General features: G+C 40.2%; 2 protein-coding genes and 1 non-coding gene across 5 annotated transcripts; all 3 read left to right on the top strand.

Moving 5' to 3' along the window:
- The first annotated feature begins 1,953 nt into the window (after window positions 1-1,953).
- Window positions 1,954-6,812, top strand: LOC116711859 (pulmonary surfactant-associated protein D-like). 3 transcript variants are annotated; one of them, XM_032551450.1, is made up of 8 exons: window positions 1,954-2,075; window positions 2,381-2,519; window positions 4,459-4,626; window positions 4,782-4,907; window positions 4,944-4,967; window positions 5,329-5,409; window positions 5,857-5,919; window positions 6,211-6,812. In XM_032551450.1, exons 2-8 carry the CDS (start codon window positions 2,399-2,401, stop codon window positions 6,591-6,593), a joined length of 966 nt encoding a protein of 321 aa, XP_032407341.1. In that variant the 5' UTR covers window positions 1,954-2,075; window positions 2,381-2,398; the 3' UTR covers window positions 6,594-6,812. The 3 variants fall into 3 exon arrangements, with proteins under 3 accessions (XP_032407341.1, XP_032407323.1, XP_032407332.1); XM_032551432.1 differs by having other exon boundaries at window positions 4,782-4,967; XM_032551441.1 differs by having other exon boundaries at window positions 1,962-2,070; window positions 4,782-4,967.
- A 346-nt stretch (window positions 6,813-7,158) lies between these two features.
- trnam-cau (transfer RNA methionine (anticodon CAU)) lies at window positions 7,159-7,230 on the top strand. The gene has a single exon. It is a non-coding gene; the product is annotated as a tRNA-Met (tRNA).
- Window positions 7,231-9,509: 2,279 nt separating this feature from the next.
- Window positions 9,510-15,737, top strand: LOC116711525 (interferon-induced transmembrane protein 5). Its single transcript, XM_032550855.1, has 2 exons — window positions 9,510-9,844; window positions 12,696-15,737. The coding sequence occupies exons 1-2, from the start codon at window positions 9,638-9,640 to the stop codon at window positions 12,915-12,917; spliced, it is 429 nt and encodes a 142-aa protein (XP_032406746.1). The 5' UTR covers window positions 9,510-9,637; the 3' UTR covers window positions 12,918-15,737.
- The last annotated feature ends 6,090 nt before the right edge of the window (window positions 15,738-21,827 follow it).

The raw sequence follows: 21,827 nt of genomic DNA, 5'->3' as shown, positions 1-21,827 counted from the left end.
AAATGGATAAAATGTTTTCTGATGCTAATGATCTACTTCACTCTTTCTCTCATACCATCATTTCTCCACTTGGCAGAAATGTCATAAATATTTGATATTTGAGGTATCAAACACAGTACGCATATTTCAAAGCATTTATTCCAGTTGCCATGGATTTATAGGGTAAATTAGGTTTCGGGTTCCTTTCAGGAGAATTTGACGTTATTTTAGAAACTGGACTGCTATTTAGAGTAAAAGGATTCTACCCATGCTTTCACACAGGGGCGCCCAAACTTTTTGAGACCAAGATCTACTTTTTCTCTCACCAGCCGGCTGAGATCTACCTCATGACACCAAGATATAAAAACTGTAAATGAAACTCTATTGACTTATTTTATATGCGAATATATGTACATCAGTTATAGCAGAAATATTAAAGTGATAGAAAACCTAATGCAATTTCTTCCTCAGTGAGATTCTGAGACTGGGAGGAGGTTACTGGTTTCTCAGTTACAAGCTGGTTGCAAACCTGAGGCCAGCAGGTGTCAGTCAGTTATGGTAGATCTGAACCTTGGTTTGATGACGTCAATATGAGAAGCTACAGACTGATAGGAGGAACCAAAGAGCTCTGTAAAGGTAAAACCACATCCTGTGAAGTTGGGCTATTTTTCCTCCAGCAGGATCCAGAGGTGTCACCTCAAACCAGATGTTGGACTGGAATTTATTTCAATGTCATTTGTGAATGTCAGCTCCTCAGTTTCAACAATGGAGCTATACAGGTTGAAAAAGGTTATTATTTTGGAGAAAGTCTCATCAACATCAATATTTCCACTAAATAAGAGACAAAAATAAATAGCATGTTTGATAGAGGAAAAGCCTCTCAGATTCTGTGCTCAAAGCAAGATGCCAGAGAACACCAAACTAATAAATAAAAATATTAGACAATTAATTTAATTTCATATAAGGTAGGAGCCACTTGTTTGGTAAATACTTCATGAAATATATCTGTCCTATTTGATGTTTGTTGTGAATGATGTATACTCGCCAACGAACGAGGTCATTAGTCCAAGTTTGACGTTTATCGAACGTCAAAATGTGATCATCCTCCTGGATGATCACATTTTGTTTATGTGATCATCCAGGAGGATAAACGAGTTGTTTATTTTGATCTGTTTATTGTCTGTATTTTATTTTATCCTTTAATCATCGTGCAGTTTTTGGTTGGCATCATGTTTGTGCATGTTTAAAACATGGAGTAATTGTACTTTTTGCTAAATACGACTGAAGAAATCCCAAACCGAATCTCATTCGCTGCTGGTTCTACGACACTTTCCAGCCTCTCTGACCTCGGTCTTGTGAAGCAGTAACAGAATGTAACTTACAGCAAACTTCTGGTTTAATTAGTCAATTATATTTATTGTTAGGTGAATTTATCAAATATGAAGGTTGTTTTATTTTTTAAAAAAAACATATTGAAAGAAAGTAAGAAAAATTAACCTACGTTTTTTAACAGGATCCAACGCTACGTTGAGAAGAAGAGGATTTGTTTTCTCTTCTGTATTTTCTGCCTGTTGGTTCCCATGAGCCACAGTGAGCTGATGGGGCCCCCTGGTGGTAAAGGTGACAAAGTAGTTTCATATCTATCTGAAACTACTTTGTGTACCTTAATTTTTATATATATTTATAAAAATTAAGGCATTTAATACAAAATGGGAATGCAATAAAAATAGACAAATAGCCATAAAGTCCACTTTGTTTTCTTTTTATTTAATTGATTAGATAATCATTTCGGGGTCTTTTCCGGGGTCGCGGGTTCCGAGCCCTTTGCTGAATGTTTTTTCTCGCTGAGTTTTGTGTTTATCAAATTAGGAAATCAACAAAAATGGAACAGTAGAAAATATAGAGCCTGACATCACCCAGCCCCAAAATGAAACAAAAAGGAGAAAATGGTAGAAAAAGTCTCACAGAATGAGATCACCATTTTTTTTTCTCGGTTTCTTCCTTCTTTACATCAGCTCAATCTTTGCCTCAGTCATTATTCTTTGGAGGGACTTGGTGGCAGCATAGCCAGCATATCGCGCTTCTGACACAGTAAGGTATTTTATTCTGATTTCTATGTGTTTTTACTTATTATTCATTATTTTTCAACAAATGCTCTGTTTCAACATACAACAGAACAACTGTGTTGTATATTGTCGCTAAAATGTAAAGCAGGTTCAGATTTTGAAACAACAGTACACGTGGGCTCTTGGTAAGATTGCAACCAGGTCCATTAGCGCGACTCGCTTTATTCTCGATCATGCCAAATGCGTTTTCAGATTGTAGTTGTCAGAAAATAACACATGAGACGTACACATTGACGCACGCTTGAAGTCTGAGCTGTGTTTTCTCTCCATTTCAGTTCTTCAAGTCCGACAAGATGAGGCTCCCCGTCTTATTTGGCATCGTTTTGTTGGTGACAGACGTCGGCTATTGCCAGAATCCATGCGTTCCTCCGTATTGCAACATACATCCGGTACCAGGGCCGATGGGACTTCCAGGTGAATGACAAAACCTTCCTTGTAAAGACCACGTCTGTAAAATATGTCAGAAAATACAGAATTGTAGATAAAAAAGAATGTCAGTTTAACAAGAAGGCATTCAAATTACTTTAGAAAGAGAAAAAGGAAGAGAAACTCCATCTTCCATGTTACTGGGAGGTTCTTTGCACAGAATGATGAGTCAGGAAATCCTCCAGACAGGATTGGGACCGTGATGTGGTTTATGACGCATTTTACTAGAACGACCGACAGTTTCTGAACTTCACACTCGTCTCTACTCTATAAAGAAGACTGTAAGTAGAAACGACACAGCGATTCGAAAACCTGTCTAAAATCAATGGTTCTTTGTGCAGCGCCACTACAGGTGAGTCGTACCCCCCAAAGGTATCTCAGCGCCCCCCTTTTGTAAAAATATCCGCCAGCGCCCCCTGCCGACCTCTGAACGCCCCCCGGGGGGTTGTACCGCCCCCGCTGAGAAACGCTATATTATGGCCTACTTTGCATTTCTTTTAAATCGGCTTCAGTACAAAGAGTTTATCATATAAAAATATGAAAAATGGTTCAACTTGAAATGCACATGTTAACCTTTTAAAGGCCACTGAATTCACATATTGCTACAGTATCTAGCTAAAGCTAAAGCAAAAGATTTCCTTTGTGTTGCAAAGCAACATACAAGAAACATTAAAGGTTGAACATTTTTGATGTCTTAAATGGAGAAACGGTAAAGCCGTCTGGTTTAAAAAATATAAAAATAAAACAAATTATTAATATCACAGTTTTTGTCCTAAGGTGCATTCACACCAGCCCTGTTTAGTTTACTTTAATCGAACCCTGGTCTGTTTGTCTAAGTTCGTTTGGGGGAAATGTGAACGCACAATCAAACTGATGCAGACCAGAAAAACGAACTCTGGTCCGTGTAAAACCTCAGTCTTGGTTCTTTGAAGTGAACTCTGGCGCGGTTCAAATGCACATGTGAATGCCAGAGACCGATCCAAAAGAAGGAGGTGGACTATAGCGCAGGGCATTCTGGGTAAATACAACCAAAACAAATGCAAGAGTCTAAAGCGAGATGGGAAAATGGTTCATGGCCTTTTACTAAAGACAAAGGAGAAATCCTAAAACAGCTCAAATCGGACGCCTCTTCGTTTTTGTTCACATTTTATGAAGAAGGAAGTTGCGCTCGTGTCTTCTTCAGTTGTTTTCGTGTCATTTTCTTTCAGTGGTTCTTGGTGCAGCGCCACCACAGGTGAGGAGGGGAATAGATGGTTCTGTTTGGTTCATTTGACCCAGTGCAGTGTTGCAGTTTTGGTTCCCAATCGAACCCGACTGTCAGGTGTGAAAACGCTCTTAGAGAATAGTCAGTTTTACACTAATTTAAGAAATGTAGACAAAAGTTCTAAAATAAGAAGAAAATATCTGGAATATTTGAGCTTTTTTTTTTTATCAGCTAAGGTAAAAAAAAATGGAAAAAGAACATCCTTAGTATCTCTAAAAACCAGACAGGGTCTGCATCTGTCCAATGAAGAAGTTTAGTTTACATTTTTTCTTTGTTCACATCTCTTATCTCACTAGAAATGATGTTGTTAGTGATGTTGGTTATTTTATTACAGTTTGTGTGCTTAAAGGGAATCTAATAAATATAAAGGAAAAAGTACAGTCCTCCTGAGGGAAACATTAAATTGTGCTGCCCGAGCGTAGAAACCTTCTTCCATCTGCATCTTGACGGCTAAGCAGTAATCCTACAGCAGCCTTACTATATCCATGGTTTTTGTTCGAATTGAACAGATATTTTCTCAAAGGAGCAGAAAAAATGAAAATATACCAGTTTAGAAAGAATAATGGGAGCAGTGCATCTGAAGCATTTTGTAGACATATAAAGTGTTGATTCATTGTAGGGTTTTTTGTTCAGTTTTTTTCCTCCCCTTTTATTCCCATTCAGGACTACCAGGACCTGATGGAAAACCTGGAATACCAGGACTTCCTGGAAAACCTGGACTACCAGGACTTGATGGAAAACCTGGACTACCAGGACTTTCTGGAAAACCTGGACTACCAGGACTTCGTGGACCAGTAGGACCACCAGGACCACCAGGATTATCTCTCCTAGGTACGTTTTGTTTTTCTGGTGACATCTATAGAGTTTTTTTTACCAGTGAATGCCTGGCTGTTGTAATCCTGTGTTCTTCCGATAACCCAAGTTTTACTCTGTCGTGTCCTTTTTTGCCCCTGCTTTTTGTTTTGCTGTTGTTGTTTTTGACCCAGGACCAGTGGGACGACCCGGCCTACCGGGGCCACCTGGATCAACGGGTCCAATGGGGCCACGAGGATCAGCTGGACCACCAGGACCACCAGGAAAAACAGGATGGGACGGACCAGCAGGACCACCAGGAGCACCAGGAGCGCCTGGAGTGCCTGGAGCACCAGGAGCGCCTGGAGTGTCTGTAATAGGTATGAAACAGGCCAAGGCTGTTCCTCGTGTCGTCATAAACCATAAGTTACTAGAACTCGTTTAGACGGTTCTAAGCTCAACAAATCTGGGTTTGAAACAGCCGCCCAAAATGTCCAAGTACCATTTGGTAGGGTAAGGCAACTGTCTTTATTAGCAATATTTTCACTCGAGACAAAATCACATTTAGTTTAATTTCCCTTTGGGATCAAAAACATACGTTTGAATTTGAATTAAAGTCTGTAAATATTGCTGCTCGAATGGCTGGAGAAGCTGAGCAATATTTCCCCTTACTGTTTGTTGGTGATAATGATGCTAGTTGTGTTATTTTTGTTCTGTTTTATTTGTACGGTCCATTTGAAGGGCCACCGGGACCAGCTGGACCACATGGACCACCTGGGAAAACGGGCCCGGCTGGATCACAAGGACCACCCGGAGAGCCAGGTTTCACACATTTTGTTTTGTTTTGCAGTCTGCTTTTAATTCGTTGTGCTAGGAACGCCTTCCACAAAACGACATCAAATACACCAGTAAGACCCAAACTGTGTAAACACCTATCAGATTTAGAAGTAATATTTTAACTACTGAAAAATATTTCTCCTGATTGGATAATAAAAAAAAAAAACTCAATATTTTGGAGTGGCCCAGTCAGAGTCTCAACATGATGGAGAGTTTGATCGCTGAAGTGCTAATAAAGATTTTTCTGTTTATTAATAATAAATAGAAATTAATTTCAAACATCCACCTCCTAGTAATATATATATATAAAATATATAAAATATATAAATAAAATATATATATATATAACAGAAAAATCATCATCTTCTCAACTGTTTTATTACCTTTTGAGAGGTATAAAAATTAAAAAATCTGTAATCTATTTTGATCTAGGTGTTAGCTGCAGTTGTCCTGACATCAAGGCCATAGAGCAGCAACTGACCAAGTTACAGCTGGGTAAGTATCACTATTAAGATCTACTGTAATGCATTTTGGAGCAGTGTTGATTTCACTAGAACTCATTAAATCGAATCAAGTCAACATTAAGCCATTTATATTAAAATAACTCAAGAATAAAAAGGGTTATAGTCTTAAAATGTTTAATCAGAGGATGAGCTGCCTATTTAAATTTAGGTGTTTTCAATAAAATACTAAATCTATTTTTGCCTCTTGCTCCTGTTTTATTTGTTTCATCCTTTGGCATTTTGATGTTAAAACTTTTTTAAAAAATGTGTTTCTTTCCTTTAGCTATAACTTACAGCTTCGTCCGAAAGGTCGGCGAGAAATACTTTGTGTCCAACAAGGAGAGGGAACCTTTCGAGAAGGCAGTGAAGTTCTGCTCCCAGCGAGGGTTGGAGTTGGCTCTACCTCAGAGCGAAGAGGAAAACAACGCACTGGCTGGAGTGTTCAACGACGCATACAAAACCGTCTGGATCAATGTCAACAAGAAGAAAGCACAGGGGGATTTCACTCTTGATGCCAATAATCGACCTCTGACCTTTGCCAAATGGGGAGACGGGCAGCCAGATGCGTCCGTCCAGGATGTGGGCTGCACCATGGTGTCAAGGCACGGCTTCTGGAAAGTGACGAAGGAATGCTTCCTGAATGCTTACGTTGTCTGTCAGTTCTAACGGGTTTGAGTGTTTCAACGTATACTTCACTCTGGGTTTTAACAATCAAATATGTCATCGACATCTAGTTTGTGTTTAGTTTTGCTACCTCTGAGGATGAAACAGGAAGTGTCAAACGAACTTGCTTTATTTTACATACTTTCTAATAGAAATTGACTAAATTGGCTAATGTCATGAAATAAAGACTATAAAGAATAAATAAAGTCGATATTAAATGTTGTTTTGTTATTATTATTATTATTATGATCAACATCGTAGACACACACACACACACGCACAACGTTGCACTTCTGTATAATTAATGATGGGCCATCCGAAGTGCGACGTCAAGTATCCGTTAGATCACGTTGTCACGAGTGGGTGAGGAGTGTGAAACCTGCTCGCCAAATCCGGAGAGAAAGTCTGTGGAATATCGTGTAAACTAACTTTATGGTTGTATTTTATGCTTTGAGCATTTCCACGCAGACTGCAAGGTATTATCTCATAATCTATGTAGAAATACGAACTCGTGTACGGTTCAGGTGGCTGATGTATATTATAGACATTTCGGATCGTCTCTGGCGGAAGCAGAGTGGCGCAGCGGAAGCGTGCTGGGCCCATAACCCAGAGGTCGATGGATCGAAACCATCCTCTGCTAACTTTTTTTTAAATTTTATTTTTAAATTTTACATATCTTCTTTCCTCTAAAAGAAAGCAAATAACCCATGGCAGCATATACAGGTTGCCTTTTTAGCTGATACAGATCCTCCTACAGAGCCTGGAAATTAGTCATCATTTAAATGTATTGCATGTTTAATTCTTACTTTACTTCTTGGAAAAAAAATCAGTCACAAAAGAAGAAGTGAAATAACGTTCCGAAGGAAGAGTTTATCAGGATAATGTTACAATGACAGAAAGAGAAACGGGGGCATGGCTCCCTCTGCTGGCCAATCTAGTCCTGCTGCCTTTACAAAGGACGGGGATTCCTTAACTTATTGGAAGGGCCCTTAATGAAGGCCCTTTAAATGAGGGCCTTCATTCCCTTATTGAAAAAAAAACCTTTAAAGGCCCGTTTTTTGCTTTATAAACAGCAATCTTCTCTTTGACAAAGAAACAGTGTTGTGCAGTAACAAGTTCAGGTTAGCTCTGAAGCACACAGAGCTAACCTGAACATTTAAACAAAAGTTCATACTTACTCTCCTTGTGTCCATTTGTAGCACAATCACATGTTTTACTTCCTCCCTCTTAATTCCAGTTAAGCCAGCAGCCGGTGAGGCTTGAAACCCATTCTTAAAGCAACAGCATTCTTTTAGCCTGGACAAGAAAATTGTTCATTTGTACATCCATCCTAATGTCAAACGAGACCAAATGCAAATAGCTGGATTTCTGATTTAGGAATAATCAGGATTAAGAAAAACAAAAACATCACATGTTTTCATGGGTTGCTAATTGTTTGAGTCTTTTCGTCATTTTTGATCCATTTGAATTGTAGTTTTCAGTTTCTATTTCCATATTAAACCATTAGAGATCATTTAAGCTGAGCAGCCTATAATTTCCTCCTCTTAGATTAACTTTTTGATCAAAATGTATTAAACAATCCATTTTACGCCAGATATTTAAAAAGAAACAACCTTTAACCAGCTGGGACATTTGTTTATTTGTACAGCACATTTCGACAAGAAGGCAGTTCAAAGTGCTTTCCACCATAAAAACAAAAATGCACCCACCAATTATGAAACAAGCAATAAATATTACATTTTATCAAATGCCATCATCAGAACCATGAGTACACATCAAATAGGCTGGTCAATGTTGCAGTTATTATGAATTACAGGCAACATGGGAGTTTTTAGCTCTGATTTAAAGAAACTCAGCGTTTCAGCCTCTTTGCAGTTTTCTGGAAGTTTGTTCCAGATTTGTGGTGCGTAGAAGCTGAATGCTGCTTCTCCATGTTGTGTTGGTTGTCTATAGTCAGTTATATTGCTCCACCAAAAACAGTGAACAATCTGGTTAGTAATGCTGAACGTCTGTGGAGTTGAATTTTACTAACACGACGCGAGACGTTTACCTTGTTCTTATTTGTTATCTGGAAATTATTTAGCTTGTTGTTAGGGAATATTAGCCTGTAACCTTTGGTTTAGCCATCATTTTTAATGATTCTTAATGGCCTATGGTTTTTCTGGCAAACATTTTTACCTTATAGAAAAAAAAAACATTCACAAGCATAGCACATCTACAAACCTAATATGACGTGTTAGGAAGGTTTCTTGACCTCATTTCTTTCCTGTAGCTAGACTGTTTTAGAAAAAAGATTCCCTGCGTTCCGATCAGAGCAGTGTGAACATCGCTCACATTATGAAGAAAGAGGCGCTGAAATCCATTAACTGAAAGGGCGATTTTAAAACAAACATGTTGACTCTATAAGATGACCTTTGGCTTGATTTTGACTGCTACAAAATCAAGATTGTGACCTCTGCCCCCACATCTAAACTCACCGTCACACCTTTTGAACTTCTGCTTCTGCTCATTAGGGAGATTTCAAAGCAGCAACAATCAGTGAAGATTAGAAGCCATAAAGAAATCAGGTTATTAAGCAAACAGTAATAATTTGGGGAACCTGGGTATCTGGTTGCAGCTGTATTTTCCTTTTTTTAAAGCTATTTTCAGCTTCAGCTTCAGGCTTACGAACTATCTTGCATCTTTTTCTTTCTTTTTTTTTTTTACACCACCCAGTTCCTACACACAGCAGCTCGGGAAAAAGAAAACTGAAATTAGGGACCATCTAATGGAGGACTGTGCGCTGCTCTCGTATAAAGTTTTGTCCTCTTTCGTCTTTCTGTCTCTATTTCAGTCTCCTTTAGGCCCGGCCACATAATGACAGACCCGCTGTGTATTAAAGGACCCTGCCCATGCGTCTTCTCCCAGCCGCCTCCCTTTTTGTGGGCCCTTAAAAGCCTCCCAGAGCGGGTGGTGTTGGGGGGGGACCACTTCCAAACAGAGAGAGAGAGAGAGAGACTCGCCATTCACTAAGTCAACCGTTCGGTCGCAACCAGAGTTTCTTCAACATGGATAATCATTCCTACAACTTTCCATCCGACTGCACCCCACTCACAAACTGCAAGTCGGCCCGCAAGCCGGCGGGTTCCACCGTGGTGAACATGGGCAACCCGGGGAAGAACCCTCCCCGGGACTACCTGCTCTGGTCGCTCTGCAACACCTTTTACGTCAACTTCTGCTGCTTGGGCTTCATGGCACTCATCTACTCCATCAAGGTGAGCTCAGGTCCTTCTTTCTTGAATTCACTTGAAATTTGAACCGTTTTGAGGAAGCGTTCAGATGAGACGAAGCTTAAAATGGCACCCAGAGTAAAAAAAACAACCAATTCAACATCCAGAACAAGTTTGATGTAATGAAGTTAGGTTTAGCTAAACAAACTTGCACTAAGTGGCCCCTTCCTTTGACTTTCGATCTAAATTACCTTTAACTAATATGAAAAAACCCTGAAAATTATCAATGGTTGGAGATGAGAGTGAAAGCAAAATCGAGAAGCTAAGTTCTTGGAAGAAGACAGTTTGGTAATCGGTGACATTTGATGAGAACAAGTCAACATTCCTTGTCCAATTTCTTGAAGTTGGCCATATTAGATAGACAGTCGGAAACGTTAGTAGGCGTTATATTCCAAATGCCACGCTGGGAAATAGAGCTGGATAAAAATAATCCAGGCCAGCAGACCAGGATATGGCCGTCCTCTGTTAGTCAACCTCAAGAACCATTTTGTTTGTGCAAATGTCGACTTGAGAGCAATAACCATTTAAAATGTCTATAAATATATTTAGATTCCCAGAGTTGTGGTACTTTGTACTATTTTGAATCACACACAATGCAACAAAACACATTTGGCTGCAAAGCGTCTAGAATGTCCTTGTCCGGAAACCTGGAATGCCTTACACCACAGGAATGGAGTCAGGCAGATGTTTTACCGACATAAAAGGTGTTCAGTACCTGAATTTTTTTTTTTTTTTTTTAAGCTTCTGCTAAGCTTACCACAGAAGGGTGTGTAAACCACATGTCACTTTACTTCTTCCCCCCTGTCTGCATAGTTTTGAACGCCAGGCTTGTGATTGGCTCAGCACGGGAATTAAAGACAGTATCTCACAAAGTGGGGAGTTAAAAATGGCATAATTGGCATCTCCTTAATGGGCAAGTACAGTCAAGAAATTAGAGAGTGCTGGTGGAGAGGTTCAGCAACTCTGCGCTCTGATGAGTCCTAGAGGAGACACAAAGGTCACATGACTCTTTGCTTATTTTTCTCCCCCATTTTGTCCAATTATAACTGCATACCATGTAATCAAGCAACTCAAAGTAGTGCGTAATTGTCAACTGGAAGGAAAATGTCAAATTCAAACACTTTTCTTTACAAATAAAAGTCCTAAAAATTCACTTTGGATGTTCATATTCAGCTCCCTTTACTCTGTCATCCCTAAATAACATCTGCTCTGTGAAGGGATCAGAGTTTGATAGAGAACATTAGTGACACACAAGACTGATCAAGCATAGAGTTGTGAAGACGTTTTAAGCAGATATAAGTTGTAAAATAGTATCCCAACCTCTGAGGGGCTGCAGAGATCCACAGGTCAGGTGGAAGAATTTAAAAACAAGACAGCTGTTGGTTGGGCCATCCATAAATCCAGCCATTATGGAGGAAAACCTTTGTAGAAAGAAAAATACAAGAGTATGAGCAACTGGATTGCTGAATCTGGTAGGCGTTAATCAGATAAGCAGCCTTGCTTTGTTCTCTTTAGTTGAATTCTAGTTTGTTAGCCAGAAGGTCCGGTTCGTTTGGGGAGGTGTGAACGCGCAATCGAACTCTGATGCCGACCAAAACAAACTAACTCTGGTCCACCTACAGACCTAGGTCTGGGTTTGGCTGAAGCAAACTTCAAATGCATATGTGAACGCCAAGCGGACCGGAGACCGCTCCAAAAGCAGGAAACACTCTATAACAAGGGCATTCTGGGTAAAAACAACAGAAACAAATGCTCCAGTCTAGCGCTAGCAGGAGAAATGGATCGTGGTCTTTTGCCAAAGACACAAAAGAAATCCTACAATCTCTAAACTCCGATGCTACCCTATTTTTGTTTACAATTTGTGAAGAAGGAAGTTGCGCTCAGTGTCTTCTTCTGAGGTTTTTGTGTCGCTTCATTCAGTAGTACTTGGTGCAGCGCCACCACAGGCAAGAAGGTGAACAGGTTTTTCAAGTTTTTTTTTTTCTTTTCTCTTTTTACACATTGCAATGTGAAAGTGAATCGCTCCAGCTGAAAATGTAACAAGTGTTGCAATTTTGGTCCCCAATCGAACTGAGTCTGCCAGACTATCAGGTGTGAAAACACCCATAAGGTCCATGGTGGCTCTTGAGGAGGTGCAGAGATCCAACGGTCACGTGGCAGAAACTGTCAGGCCCTCCACAGATCTGGCCTTTAGAGAACGGCTCACACTAATGTTAAAGATAACAATAGAAGTCACGTGGCATTTAGTAGACGCAGCTAATATGTGGAAGAAGATTCTCAAGTCAGTTGGAATCTAGATTAAACCTGTTGGGGCAAAATGTGAACACAGCACAAGACCCTGAACGCATCATCTGGACATGGCGGTGGACGCAGCTTGCTGTGGGGATGCTTTTTCTTCAGCACAGACTGAGAAGGTGGGGAGATGGATGAAGATAAACACAATCCTAAAAGAAAACATGTAAGCGGCTACAAAAGAGTGGAGACTGGGGCGGAGGTTCACCTTCCCACAGGACAGCCACATAAACATACAGAAAGGGCTTTAATGGAATAGTTTAGATCAGAGTAAATTCAGCCCAAAGTCCACACTGGAGTCCAAGCCAAAGTCTGTCTACAAAGTCTTAGTCCATGGAGGCTGTACGTCACCGTTTTCAGATTTTTAGGTGACAAATATAGTCTGTTCCACTTCACAGTAATGCATTACTTTGTGTTGGTCTGTCATATAAAACCTCAACAAAAATGTTTGTGTGTTGCTGTGTTGTGGCAAAGTGCGAATAAAAATATATATGCTAAGGAGTATTTGCGAGGCACTAAATCTGATATGCTTGTGTTTGTTCAGGCCCGGGACCAGAAGACTCTCGGGAACCTGCAGCTGGCTCAGGAGTGCTCAGACAAGGCCAAATGGTACAACATCCTGGCCGCCGGCTGGAACCTGCTGATCCCTCTGCTGGCCATCGTCCTGATCGTCCTCCTGCTCGTCCACCTCGGCTCCTCTCAGGGCTCCTTCGATTTCCTGGGAGAGGACGGTTTCCAAAACTTCCTCAAGCTGTTCAGCTGGTAGATGAAGGAGGAAAGAAATAAAATCTCTGATTGGATTCAGAAGACGATGACAGACGTTAGAATTAGTCAAAATGTTTGTTTTCGACTTGTCCTATGCAGATGTGTTAAAACTTCTGCTCACAATCTGAATTAACTGTAACACTGATAACTTATTTTAGCAGTATTAGCGTCTCTCTGCCAAAAATTAGATGAATACGAAAACGTCAAGGCGGATTTAAGCAGTATTTTTGAAACAGTGCCATGAATGTGACTTACATCTGAGCTGTTGCTAGTACGAAAAGGCAAAAAAACTTTAGAGCATGCTGATGTTTTATGTGGTGAGCCAAAGCTGACATGGCCTGAAAGACAAAATGAAGGAATGAAAGAAAAACATTACAGGGAAAGTTTACATTTTTTGAAGTAAAGTAATTTAAAATTATTATAAGTATGTGTAGTAAAAGATGTGACATCACAACAAGTTTGGTGAAGCTAGCTGTTAGCAGTGGTATGCTAAAAGCTAGTCACAAAGCAGCATTTTAGCTAGTTTCAGCAGGTTAGCATCCCGTCCACACGGAACAGCTTTTTTTTTTTTTGCTAAAAGAGAAATGTTTTAACAATTTTAGCTCCATATCTACATGGAGATGGCGTTTTGGTCACCCTAAATGTTTTTTTTTTATGGTTGTTTTTTTTAACATTTTCCAGAGTAAAAAATTCACTCGTGTATTTGGACAACAAAAACAAATTTTTTGTGAAATCTCCGACATGCTAGCCTACAATCTAGCCTGACCTACAACCTCAGACATATCAAATGCGACAATGGCAGATTACATGTTCCACAAAAGACTTCCCTTGCGTTGGTTTTGTTGCTGCAGCTTTACGTCCACATGTCCCACAGTGGATGTTTAGCGCCACCTACAGGTCAGGAGGAGACAAAAATGAGGCTATTCTCTATCTGGGTTTCCTTGCGGAAGGAAACATTTCTGAAAGCGGTCCCGCGTGAACCCGAGTGTTTTTGATAACAACCCGTTTTAGGAGAAAAATTGTTCCTGTGTGGTCGAGATCTAAAACAACTCTAACTGAAAATGTGCATGGCTGTGGTACATGGAGCTATGTCAGAAGATATTGTCCACATTTCATAAGTTTGTCCATGTCTTCTCTCAGCTAGACAATGTCCATGTAACTACGCTAAAACTACGTCAGCGGATACCATTGCACAAAACCTAAAGGGTTTTTAAAGGCTAAGTCATGGCCAGTCACAAAATCCAGCTTCCCTGCTTTATTTTTGGTATTTATTGTATTTATGTGAAGTACAATTTGACTGGCTGTTGGAACTGTCTTTGGTCAGGATAGATTGAGATTGAGAACTGAAATAACAAACAAATGTGGAGCCAAAGTTTGCAACGGACAATGAATTCATTTTCATCTTCTAGCATTTCTCACATTACTTTATACATCTCTTTTCATCATTTTATACGTTCTGCTTTTTGTTGTTTGGTGCTTTGAAGATTTTTCTGTTGTATTGCCTTGCTGTTTTCCATATATGAAATAAACAAATCAGACTGTATGTTAGCACAGTACATCACAGAAAGACGGAAAAGAGATTTATTTATCTTTCCATGTTGAGGTCTCCACGCAGCCGAGTCGTTTTCTGTCACCGCCCAGCCAACGGGAACAGGTGCCGAGAGGTGTTCCTTCGGCTGGCCCCTGCGGTTCCCGCCGCTGCACCCACACCCAGCTTTAAAGCGGTCGTTTTGGGTTTCCGTGGCCCGTCTCCGGGGTGGGTCTTGCTCCCAGCTGTGTGTTTGGCCCGCTAGCATTTTTACATGCACACACAAAACACCCAGTTCTGGGAACCGTGTCGAAGGTGCCCTTCGGGTGAGAGGCGGAGCCGCCCAGCATGACCACCGCAGAGAGCCAAATGCGGCGGCCCGCAGCGGAACGGGGACGCGGTCCAAGTCTGCTGGTTCTGCTCTGAGTTTAACGCGAGACATTTCCGAAAAGACAGTCTTGGCTCTAGTTGTCGCTTCCTGACTGGTTAGAGTCGCTGGACTCGCTTAATTTAAAGTTTCAGTCCCACAGTTTACTGTTACGTCCATAAAACAAAGAAAAACAAATAAAGTCCAAAATTGCAGGCTTCAAATTCAATGGCGAACATTTACAGTGTTGAGGTCAAGTTCATAGACGTCAAAAAATTCCACTTTAACTAATAATCTGTATTTGTTCATTTGTCTCTTTAATCCTGCTTATGTGATGCAACACATATATACTGTATGTTAACATGTAACATCCATTTCTTCCTGAAACACACCCACTCAGCTGATCTGCAGTCCAGCCGCCACCCCCACGCCAAATCTCCAAGATTCCCCCAGGTTTTCCTTGTGCCACTCATGTGATTTCAGTGTTGCGCTCCTCCTGACGCCCTTCACATTAGTAGCTTCTCTTTTATTTATATCCGCCCAAATCACAGCCCAGGGCTTCTAGCTTTCTATTTTCCTTCTGTGGTCTGAGGCAAATGCTTACAGATGTCTGAGGGGAAATTACAGGATAGATTTGGGCCCTACAGTAGGAGGAGGAGGAGGAGGAGCGTACTTCCTCCTGCTCTTTTCAGGAGCTTTTCTCCCCCCCCCCAGCGATGGAAGCAACAGAAAGTCTCACATCGGGGCCCAAAGCACTAGTGTCAAACCAGACCTCTTACAAAATGATGTCTCTAAAACCATAAAGACAGTATTTGTATTTGTTGTCGATCAAAGTCGAATGGTAAGACGACGAAATATTCAAATTCAGTGCACTGAATCAGTTAGAACTCGTTGGAAATTGAGCTGAAAATAAAAAATTAAGTCTTCTTACATTTTCAGGAGAGTTCTTAAGCAGCCAATGGACGACTGACGCTTGTTTTGCTGTTTTGAAAGAGGGGGAAAAATTGGAAATCGGGAAGGGGGTAAATACTTTTTGGAGCCGTAAAGAACGCAGAATGCATGTCATGCAGAAACGTCGTCTTGCTCGGATATTCGTACTCTGGAGCTTCTCCACATTTTGTCACATTATCAGCGCCGATTTCAATGGATTTTATGTGAAGTACTAAGAAAGTGTTATTTGACTGCTTGACTGTAAATATAAATCTATATTACAGAAGCAATTTTTCACCAAATTTACATGCTTGAAAAGAAGCAGAATGATGTTTTACACTTTAATTTAATCAGGACCAAGACAACCATGAACAACAAAGAGTTCCTTACAATATGTTAAATACCCTGTAATTAGCACCTCCACAACTTTCTGTGCCTTGTGAAACATAATCCTTTTATATTCATTTATAAAATGAGCTAAGATTGTTCTGCTACAACTTTAAAGCTGCCTTGTCGTTTTATATTGTGCATGGATGTAGAAAACCTTCTCTGTGTTCCAGCAAGGCTTAATCACGAGGTGGAAGGAAATCAATACATGGGTTTCGAACATTTTTTACAGCGTAAAATCTGAAAGGCACATTTGTCCTGTTTTAACAAATGCCCGCAAATAAAATGCATAGCAATTTATTAATTAGCAACAATTAGTGGTACAGATTAATGTCGTTATGAATGCATGTCTGTGTGAGCTTCTGAGGTTTAATAAGTAAACAAAAATATCATAAAGACCATTTGACACAGCAGGGAGGTTAAGGAAGTTTAACATAGGGCTATGTTGTAAAAAAAAACAAACAAAAAAAAACTCTTGCTTTGACCAAACCAAAGTGCAGGCCATCAACTAAAAATGGCAGCAACTAAATCTGGCACAACTGCAAACCTACCGAGACACGGCAAGAAAACATGAACCAGCGCAGCAGCAGAGAGGCGCATGGTAACGCTAGAAGAGTTACGGCTAAACTTAGAGGATCTGTTGACAAGCATTAGTGCTCCACAAATCTGACCTTTATGGAAGCGTGGGCAAGAAGAAGAGCTCAGTTAGAGTCACAACATGCCTTATACAGGACGCAGGAAGCACCTGCGAAACCAAAATTGAACTTTCTGACCAACAGGAAAACTGGGTGTGACAGAAAGCTAATGCTGCACGTTACCGTGACAACACCGTTTTCATTGGAAAACATGGTTTGGTGCTATTCTGGCCTATTCCTCCTTGCTCACACACACCCACACACACCCTCACACACACCCACACACACCCCCCCACACACACACCCGCACACACACACACACCCCTTCTGCTTTGCACACAGATCTTCCCTGGGACTGAGATCAAGGTTTTGTGAAGGCCAAAATTAATTGCAACAAATTTAGCTTTTCGTTTTGGGTCAATGTCAATCTAGAGTTCACGTTTGTGGAAAACATCTTGAGATGGACTTCTGAATTTTCAGAATTTTCTGAAACTCCTGTTTCTATTTGCATTTAGCAAATAGAAACAGGAGACATTTTGATGGGTTTGAAGTTAGACCATTAGTAAAAAGATCAAATATAGTTTAAAATGTTTTTATGCAATTTTTATTATAATCTGGATTAGACTTTCCCTGTTGAATACCAAACAAACTGTCCACATTAGTGCATCTAATATTATGGAAAACCTTTTTGGATGGATGGATGGATGGATGGATGGATGGATGGATGGATGGATGGATGGATAGATGGATGGATGGATGGATGTGCTTAAGACTAACAATGAAAAAAGATTTAAATTTTTGCTGCTGATATAGCAATTGGAAATAATTGATGCTTTAATAATTATAATATTTTTATATTATAAATATTAATAATAAATAAGGCAATACGTATTCATAATAATAAGCTATTATTATGAATACGTATTGCTTTATTATGCCTTGCAATAATAATAATTACTATTATTATCATCATCATTATTAATAATATTAAGGAGGAGGATTGAGAAACAATGAAAGTCATCAGGTTGGTGGTGGGGCCGATAATCAGGAGTTTCTGGAGAAAAGCAAAAGCAGATACTGCTTCTCTAACTGGTCTGTTTATGCACGAAAATGTGCAATTTTGCACATTGTAAACACAATTCAGACAGAGACATCGGGAGAGTCGTTTAACACTTCCCCCCCCCCCATAAATTTGACCGTTTATTGATGGAACAGAAATCGACTGGCAAACCAAAATCAATAATTAGTTCCTGTTTTCGGTTTTCCATGCTGAGCAAACATGTGGAAGAAGCTGCTCTGCTCATGAGACCAGAACCGAACAAACCATCCTGATGACAAAACACGGTGGAGGGAGTATCATGCTGGGGGCTACATACGAGACAATCCATGAATGAAACCTGATGGAGGTTTCAACATTTGTGTGATTATAGCAGAGGTGTGTGCTTCAACGTCCAGACTCCAAGGACAATAACCCCAAACATACAACCACGGCTTCGGTTCAGATATTAGAATATTGAGCTAAAAAGTGTCCTAGTCAAAGTCCAGTCCAAACCAAATGGAAATCTATGGCTACAGACTCTTTATCCAGTCTGACTGATATTGAGCTGTTTTGCAAAGAATGTGTATAAAAACCCAACAACTATTTCTAAAGCAAAGTTAGTAAAAAGACATAAAAATACTTCAAAAGATGTGCAGATGGAAGTGTAACAACACAAAGACAGGCCACACTCTGAGTTTAATTTGTAACTTCGGTTTAAAAAAACATCCACCATTTTGTTTGCATTGTTCTCTCCTATATAATTACTCATCACATGAAATCCATTGAAGTTGAAAGTGAAGCAGAGCCACGCAGTTCCTTCTTCACAGTTGCACCCAAAGCGAGAGTAAAGACAGCAGACGTGTCTTGATCTGTATTAGAAACGCGGCACGGTGCGGTGCGGTGCGGTGCGGTGCGGTGCGGCGCGGCGCGGTGCCATGCGGTGCAGAGAGGCGTGGCACACTCGATGACCCCTCTGTTGCATTTAAGCTTTGCTCTTGAGTGTATCGGCGCTTTGTCCACCCTCCCCACCCTAGACCCCGGTCTCTACACATCAATACGCCTCTGTGTGCAGTAACTCCATGGTATGTTTTTTGGTTTGACGTTCTGCTGGAAGTTAAATATATAGAAAGGCTAAGTGCAAAAAAAATGTCAAAGTTTAGCTCCCTTCCTACTTAAAATGCAATTTAAAGGAATGGAGTAATGTTTACGGTTTTTATGCTGAGTTTCTCAGATGGGCAGTTTGGATAAACATCTTCTCATGCGACATCGTATCAGAACAAATCTGATTTTAAAAAAGTAACAGCACAGTAAAGACCCTCAGGCTCCTGAAGGGCCCACTGTTTCTGCAGGGGGCACTATAGCCACGGACTCAACAGGGTGGGTCAGTCGATGCGGAAGCTTGTAAATATCCACCCTTCAGTGTCCATAATGGCAGCTTGTCTTTATGTTGCACCGTTTGATGTCTGCTGGGTAATCCCTGCCTAAAATGTGCGTGCTGCTTACAACCCGTGTCCTTGCTGACAGATATGTACTTGAAGGACATACGGACCGGGGTGTGTGCAGTGGAGGGCGAGCCTGTGGTGGAGAAGGAGAGTGCAGCCACAGCGCTGGTGGACGGGGACAACCTGCTGGGCCCAGTTGTGGGAAACTTCTGCATGAATCTGGCTATTAGGAAGGCCAAAGAGGTTGGCGTTGGCTGGGTGGTGGCTCATCTTCTCTGGTTCTAATAGAGGCTGGGAAACAGAGTCAGGTTAGCCATGTTGTTTAGACGTCTCCGAAAACATCAGGTTTAATGTAACAGACCAACATTCAGCGGTGTACAACTGTGAAATGGAAGAGAAATTATAACATTCAAAATTGTTTATAAATTAAAATCTAAAAGCAGTATCCCCATTTAAATGACATTTTAATCTAATTGCATTGAAAAGTTACTTTACTCATAAATAAAGTTCACTTGCATGTAACTTATTGTCCATATAAAAGAAGAATGCAATAGTGCATATTTTGATAGCGATCTGATACAAATAACAGGGCCAGTATCACCAATACCAATACCAATACTTATTACTATAGTATCATATCACATTTGACTTTTATGCATTTTTGTGTTTTTTTCCCCCTTTGAATTATTTTGTTAAAAACTAGGTCAGAGTTTAGAAAAAGTTTATAGGTGTCTGGAAAGCACTTTAATAATATATACACTCGACAAACAGATGCAATAGAAAAATAGAATCGGGCGAATTGTTTTCTAAAGAAAAAATAATACATATTTTTTTGAATTATAATTTGAGAAATTTTCAAACCAAAATCTTTTTATGGCAGAGTTGAGAAACAAACACAAAAATATAATAACATTTCAATCTGGAACTAAAGTGTCAGTCTTATCACGCTAGTATGATAGGAAGCTGAAACAAACTTGGATCAGCCCAAAATGTACAAATTAAGAGTATGGCACAGCGGCAACGCTACCAAAAACAGAATCCGAAAAGCAGCCAAGGAGATTATGGTAACTTTATTAGTTAGATCCTCCATAAATCTGGCATTTATGGAAGCGTGGCCCTCAGCAAACAGCCAGAGCTACAATGGAATGGTTTAAAAAGATACTGAGCCATCATAGTTTAGGACATTTGTGTTATTTTATTAAATGGTTTTACAAAAAAAAAAAACTAAATTATGTATTTACTGCCCTTTGAATTGCAGACATATCTTAATAGGTTATTAGGGAAGAAAGGCAGGCAAAGGAAACAAAAAATAAATGGATGATAAACTTATTTTATGTCACTCTTCTCTCAAAGGCTCTAACCATTTTGGATTTGCTGGTTATCATTCAATGCAGGCCCTGAAAGGAAACATGATCGTGAGTGAGACTTCCCTCGCTCCGTTAAAACTTTTTCATTTTATAACCATCACAAGTGAAGCACATTTTCAGTCGCCTTAATAGTATTTATGTCGTTCCTGCAGGGTGTGTCATTTACCAACACGCGGTAAAGAGGTAAGAATGTCATTTAATCTGTAGAATAAATCCACATGTGATGCTTCTGCACATCAACGACTGCAACTGAGAGGCTTTTTCCTTCTTTAGTCCGTGTATTCCCTAAAGCCTTAACACAGTATAGAATGCATGTCCTAGATTTGGACATTTTCTTACACATAATTCTTGTAGAAACAATGTGAAGCTGCACCCTGTAACGCACGTTGGGCACCAGCCCACTGAGCGTGGCGGCTCCGGCCGAACACGGAGCCAGCTTTGTCCCGGACACTTCAGCTGTGGCGCTCGGAAAGGTGAGAGCCGGACTTTCAGTGACGTATCTTTGGTTTGTTGAAAAAGAGAGCAACACTTAAGTACCGGAAAACCTCGTTTTGAAGAGAATCCCAGCTGAGTTAATCAACCTTTTGATACATTTAACGTTTATTTATGCCTGTTAGTGGTCCGGTTAATGTCAAATTAGGCGTCGCATTTGAAATTAAACCAAATGTGCGGATCTGATCCCTGATGGATGGGGCTGCGACCCGGAGGGACACGTAACAACGGACCCAAAGAATGTTCTGACTGGAGGAGGACTGGTCCCCATTGGTGGCAGTGAAGCCACAGGTTGGAGAATATGATAGCAATTAACATCAACATTCATTTTACTTTAGTCTTTCTCCAATTCCCCAATTCTATAAACAGTAAATTATCATTCAACGAATATAAATGGTTAATTTGGATGCAGAACATACATCGAATATACATTTTAGTATCATGCAAATTAGAAACAGACGCAGTTTGGCATAAAGTGTGTCGATTATTTTCTGGATGTTTCTATTGCTGAAATTGGGCTTTGAAACTGAATTAAATCAGATGCACATGAACAACGATCGCATTTTTATCATCACAGTATTTACAATCAAATTGAATACTGTAATATCCGAAACTGAACAAAATCACCACCGGGCGTAGTTCACACTCCGACCTCCAGATGGCAGAAAAGTCCTTCCAATGTGACTCTTGATACTTGCTCCATAGCTGGACTAAGACCACAAAG

Source organism: Xiphophorus hellerii, chromosome 2 (assembly GCF_003331165.1).
Source record: "Xiphophorus hellerii strain 12219 chromosome 2, Xiphophorus_hellerii-4.1, whole genome shotgun sequence".
Taxonomy (NCBI): Eukaryota; Metazoa; Chordata; class Actinopteri; order Cyprinodontiformes; family Poeciliidae; genus Xiphophorus; species Xiphophorus hellerii.
The sequence above is the reverse complement of the archived record's forward strand: the minus strand, read 5'-3'. Positions and strand labels throughout refer to the sequence as shown.